Below are 6,520 nucleotides of genomic sequence, written 5' to 3'. Positions count from 1 at the left end.
TCAGTGCACGATTTGGATTTGGGACAAGCCCAATCCAATCCGAACAAATTGAATTTCAATTTTTCAATTCTAATTCAAACCAATCAGAATTTGAGCCCATACCAGTCCAATTCAAATTTTCAGATACTAGATTGAACTCAATATGAAACATCCATAATTTTGAACTCTATTTTTTATGAAATAATTTACGTACGAGCGTTAAAATAAAGTGTTCGATAATAGAAGTAATTAACACGATCCCATAAAAGTTCAGTAATAATAACTAATAATTTATACAAACCCATAGATTTATCGAAAATACTTCATAAGAATGTCAAATATACAAATAGTAAAATATAGGACTTATTAACTATTCAGTTATTTTGAACTTTTGAATCCAATCACCATCAATTTAAACCAATCCAAAAATTCCAATTTTCAAGAAAAGTCAATCTAAATTACATACTTATATTAGATCGAATTGATTTTTATGTGAATAACTTTCGCCCCCTAATTTAATATTCATCCCGTGCCCATTTGACTGATTTGTGGTGCGTTCTATACTTAGGTAATAGCCTAATAGGTGTGCATAATCCATCAAGTACTTATGGTTGGTAGAACAAGAAGAGCACAACTGCACAAGTTGAAACTCGAGGAAAGAATAAGATGGCTGCTTCTCGTTCGCCTATGCTTTGTGGCATTCTTCCTATCTTACCTCTCCCTCGAACCTGCTTAAAATACCGGCACATTTCCACTATTCACTCTCAATTTCTTTCCTTCAATTCTTCTTTCAGTCTCACCACCAAAATTCTACTGCCAAATCTCCGAATTAGCGGACTAAGAAAGCGGAATTCTCATGCACCCCTCATTTTTGCTGCTCAATCCAATTTCTTTCGAGGTTAAATACGTACTTCAATTTTCTCCTTCATTTTTTTAATTGGAATTGCTGTTTCTGATTTTGAATAAATTCAACTCATATTATGTTCATTTTTTCCGGGTTTGTTTGTGCTCGTTTATGCTAGTGTTATATTTTTCATGTCTATTTTGCGAAACACATTGTTCTACTAAGTGAACAATTCGAGTTTTTATGAATTAAATTTTTGTGAAACGCAACTTGAGGGGATAGCGCCTTTAGTTATGATGCTATGAGTGCAAAATTGAGATGATATTGTTCTTATGGGTGTGTCAAAAATCAAAATGTTGGATTGGGTTAGTTTGAAGCAGTGTCACACAATTCGGAGCTCGCTCCGGAACGTGGAACTGTGTTCAAGAATGGAATAATGGCCCGTTTGGTATTCGTTAATAAATTGCGGTAATGGGAATAGATTTTAAGTGTAATTTTATTAGGGAAGCACCCTTAAATCTCCATGTGGAGGCATTTTTTTGTCTATGGGCAAGCAATCTCACCCCTAAACTTGTGTTTTTGTCTACGAGGGGAACCAATTTTCATTACCACTCATTACCACCTACAAGGTGGTATTGGATGGGAATGAAAATTTAAGAAGGAAAATGGACACTTTAGGATAAATTAAGCATTACCATGGGAATGGACAATGATATTTTTCACAAATTTACACGCAAATTCATTCCCATTCCCACCATTTATGACCAACTACCAAACAGGCCGTTAGGATATTGATTTTATCTAGTGTTCCCTGTCCTATACGAATTGCGGACTGGAATTTGTGATTCTGAAGAGGTAGGCGAATTATGTGACACTGTTTTGAAGTGTACTCACTTATGTGACATAGGGCAGGTACTAAATACATTTAGGTTCATTGGCGGCTCAAGGGTAAGGCCTGAAAAGCTCTGGCTTTAGGCCTTCAAAATTTTGTAAATTGTTCATCTCCTATAAAGTACTTTATCAAGTTTAAGAAGTCGATCCCAATCTTCTAAAACATGGGTATGCTTTAAATGTCATTTTCAGACATCAATCTGTAATTGGCTTACTTAGTTGGGTGTACATGACTGGTGTTAGGTTTGAGAATGGTGAAGCTATGTAAACAAGACTTGTATATAATTCACTTTAGAGTTTGGAGATGGCAATTTATCTTTATCAGCCTTTTTCAGTGGTTGACGTGTGTGACACAGTCTTGCATTGTGGTAGCTAACGCAAGCTGAGCCACTCTATGTGACATTTATGACTCAAGGTGCTCAGTAGGTAGAAATGATAGAAAATCAGTTGAGTTTAGGGCAGGTTTTAATGGGAGTGTTAAATTTGACTGCATCAAGGAACCATTGAAGGATTATGTGTTCGATTAGCATTAAGTATCGATCTAAAGATCAATTGCTTGCAAACTTAAGTGTTCATGAAAGCTGGAATCAGATATGTGAAGTCGGTAGTGCATATATTAATACCATGTTTCTTTTCGTCTCATGAGTAAGTGTAGAATTAAGATCCAACACCTTGGTGACAATCATTCATATGTCAAATTGACATCACTACTGTAAACATCTTACATTTTTTTCTTAAGGATGTTGCATAAAAACATCTATATAGCTAACTACTTATATACTCCTTTTGCTACTCCTCTATTCCTGCTACTTATAATGGAAAGTTTATCTAACTCAACCCATGTGTGATGTGAACTTGTGAAGTACCCCCATCCCATCCACAGCTATCTCTCTTTCAGATTCTTTTAATCTTGCTTCTACACTATACCAAAAAAGCCTACAGTACGCTACTGAAACTCTAAAAGTGTGCACAAATGTCACGATAACTTTTTTACTGGACGGAGGGAATAATTTGCTTGTAATACTCTCTTTTTGACGGTTTGACCTTTGTTATCAAATGAATCAAATAGTCCATAGTCTCATTTTAAGACTATTTATCTTTAGAAGAAGTCCTGGTTGTAGTCTCACATGGCTGGTGACAAGAAAAAAAAAATCAAAAACCCAAATGTATAAAACACCACCACAACACCATTTGGTTCATATTCTGCCACTATGGGGAATAGAAGTCAAATCCATTCACATGCTATAGCTTCTTGTTGCAATGAGTTCCTGAGTTTCTGAATTGACTAGCGCTATCTGATTTGTAGCAGTTATTCAGACAGCTCTCAAAATCGGCAAAGATGGAGTTGAGGCAGGAACCAACCTTGTGCCAGTAAGATTCTCTTGTCCAGCTGTCCATGATGATTGAAACAGCTTCTTTGATGCTCAGTGTAGTTTTTTCCTCTCTGAATTCTTCTTGATTGTCAGGAATCTGTTCCAAGACCGGTTGCAAGGCTGTCTGTAGGTGTTCTTGCTTCAGCTGTTACTCTTTTCGTGCTTCGGTCATTCTTGTCTACAGCTTTCTTCACGCTGGTACGTCCGTGGACTTTGCTTGCAGTTGAATCAGAGTTCATAATAGTTTTCTCTTTGTTCACTCTGCACCTATGAAACTACACTTACAAGTTACAAGTATCCATCGTGTGTCACTCACTCACTCACTCTGCATAACATAATTGGAGAGTTTTTTTTCTACCAAGCAGCATAGGATTTTCATCCTATGTAGAAAGTTTCTTGAGGCGTGGACTGTGGTAGAACCCCAGTTAAAACGAAAAATTTCATGAAACACCTTCCTGAAGTGTCTACTTAAGGTTGATGGTTGTCTTCTCTCCACATTCTGTCCCCCATCATATGTAGTGCTGACTTATCATGAAATGCATTGGAGAAGACATAGCAGAATGTTGTGCTTACAGAAATATATGGAGGGGGAGGAGGGGGGACTCTTAAGATTCTATGAAGTCACAAAAATTAGGGGAAAACAACTGATGATTTCTGGTGCTAAGCCATCTTATTTAGCTTTCTATGGTGAAACTAGGGGGTTTAATATGTGATAATGTTCAACCTAGTCCAAAAAAAGCTACTATTGGAGTAAGGTGGGGTGAATGTTTCCCAAAAATTTCACATTAATTGATCTTTAAACTCATTTGCAATATTTAAGTCTATGACCTATTCTGCCAACATAATATGACCAAATATAGTTAGTAAAATACTGTCGGCCAATTTTGACAAACGAGCAAAACAGGACGAGTTACTGGTAGGTAGTGGACAATGCTTTAAGAAGGATGTGAATTTTAGTGCCACATAACGGGTTTTTGTGAAATGGAAACTTCAAGACCCTTTGAAATTCGGCCCCTAGGATAGTTCTCCACAGGTATTCTCTTGAGATAGGAGTCCTATGAGGCTCACCTTGTACCTGAAATGTTTCGGATTAGAGACTGGGAATTTTAATCACCGCCAACTTAAATTGACTAAGAGGTGGGAGCTCACAACATGATAGTTTTTGCTGTTGAAGCTCACGAATTAAAATGATCGAGATGTGGGAGATCATGGTATAATAATTATTAATATAAAAATAATTATGAAGGGAATTTGTGTAAGTTTTGCCGTGGGTCAATTTATGGCAATAAGTCATAATTGATGCTCTAGCCTAGGGGTGCTTATCGCCGAGCCGAGCCCGAACTGTATTGGGCTCGGCTCGTTTATCTTTTAGCTCGGCTCGTGAGCTCGATAAGTGAAGCTCTGCTCGAGCTCGTGACCTTCTCTTAGAGCTCGAGTTCGGCGCGGGAGCTCGGTTTGGCTTGGCTTGAACTCGAGCTCGACTTGACCAAATTAAAAATAAACCAACACAATGTTAAACCAAACAAAAATTTAATATTTCGACATTTAGAAAAATTGTTGACAGATCTCGTAGAATTATAGGCTAAATTCAAAAAGTAACATAAATAACCATACTTTATTTCATTTTTACATGCTAACCAAATGAATTACTTACAAATATACATAAAAAATTGACAAAATAGATCTAAAAGGATACAAAAAGAAAAATCATGAATTGTTCAATGTAAAAAATTGTATAAAAGGGATACGTATAATAACTTTTTGTAAGTGTTTTAGTGTATAATAGCTTTTTAAGTGATGTAAGTTATATTGCCCTAAAAAAAGTTACAATAACTTTTTTATATTAAATAATAATGAGCCTGTTCACAAGCTTTTTGGGTCAAGTTTTGCCGAGTTTGGCCGAGTTGCTCCAACCGAGCTACCACGAGCCGAGCTTTGATCGAGCCGAGCCAAACTGTTCGCGAACAAGATAGCTCATTATCACCCTACCGCTTTTGGATTATTTTTTCCTGTTTTGCTGTCCATTCACTTCCTTGTTTTGATGGATAGAACTAATATCTTATGTTCTCTTTAATTGCAAAGGAAAATGTTTTACCAATCTTAAATATTGTTTATTAACTGCAAAACAGGGTTTCATGGGCTTCGTATATTTCATTTATCTTGCCCTAAACAAGGACAAAGGACCTAAATTGGATGACAAGCCTGGTTCAACAGATGATGCTATAGAAGAAGCTAGAAAGATTATGGATAAATACAAATAGGCTGTAAGCAAGACATTATACCCTGTGTATTCTGGTTTTTGTCTAAGCGTAAATATGTAGTATGTGTAATGTTGCAATTGTTCCAGAAATTGAATTTACAACCAAAAGGATTCCAGGAATCATGAACGTGCTCGAGAGTTTCTTGATAAAGTTTTGGTGAAAATTTCTTTTTAGAAAAAACTATTGAGTGTCCAATTGAATTGGTAAATACTAGATTGTTGTGAAATGAATCGAAGTTCCCATAAAAAAAAAAAAATCAAAGTTTATTTCCCTCTTGTCATCTTGTGTTTGAACTTTGGTGGTCAGTTTCACATGTTTCTCTTTTTATACCCTTGCTTTTCCTGAGACTATCATGCTGTATGGAACTATGTTGAACATGATCAAGGGTCATGTTGAAGTATTGTTATGTTTGTGACTTTTGAAGAAATAACGATAATATTTAAGAATAATTGTGATGACCAGATGATTTTATCACTCCTACCCACTTAAGGCATGTTATCCCTAGGTTATTTTCAGTTATGGACAATACTTTTACTCTTACATATAATTATTTATTTCAGTTTAATTCAGTTCAGTTCAACTGTTTTATGTCGAAGAGAACCGACCCTAAGGCTTCGATACGGAGAAAGTCTTTTTTTGGATGGCACAAGTATGTCCCTGGAGGCTCCTTGTATTCTATCCAATTGGAGTATTGGACTATTATTCATGCTATTTTTATCTCTTGACTTATGAATGCTAGAGGTGTCAAAATTAGGCTGACTCATGGTTGAATCCACATGTGACTTAAACTCAACATGTTTGGAGTCGAGAGTGGTCGGTTGGAAAGCCGACCCAGCATCGACCCGCGCCAAGTTGAACCCGTGGAATTGGTAACCCAACCTAAATCGGGCCGACCCAGGTTGACCCGTGCCCAGTTGCACCCGTCAACAACGACCCAGACCCAACTTGTTTTCGACCCGAAATAACCTGCACCCAACTTCGCCCGCCAATGACCCAGTTAAACCCACCCAGTTATCACCCAATATAATTGTGACCTATCCTAGTTAACACCCAACCCAATTGTGACCTCCGACCCAGTTGTGACCCAACCTAGTTATCACCGACCCAGTTGTGACCCAACCCAACTATGACCCAACCCAGTTACCACACGACCCAGTACAACCTGACCCAAC

The 6,520-nt window shown here is 37.1% G+C and overlaps 1 protein-coding gene across 1 annotated transcript; it reads left to right on the top strand.

The window, feature by feature from the left end:
• Positions 1–573: 573 nt before the first annotated feature.
• LOC104899456 (hypothetical protein) lies at positions 574–5,498 on the top strand. The gene is made up of 4 exons (XM_010686651.3): positions 574–877; positions 3,024–3,085; positions 3,181–3,285; positions 5,217–5,498. Exons 1-4 carry the CDS (start codon positions 646–648, stop codon positions 5,346–5,348), a joined length of 531 nt encoding a protein of 176 aa, XP_010684953.1. The 5' UTR covers positions 574–645; the 3' UTR covers positions 5,349–5,498.
• Positions 5,499–6,520: the final 1,022 nt, after the last annotated feature.

Source organism: Beta vulgaris, chromosome 7 (assembly GCF_026745355.1).
Source record: "Beta vulgaris subsp. vulgaris cultivar EL10 chromosome 7, EL10.2, whole genome shotgun sequence".
Lineage (NCBI taxonomy): Eukaryota > Viridiplantae > Streptophyta > Magnoliopsida > Caryophyllales > Amaranthaceae > Beta > Beta vulgaris.
Note: the sequence above shows the minus strand (reverse complement) of the source record. Positions and strands in the feature narration are given on the sequence as shown.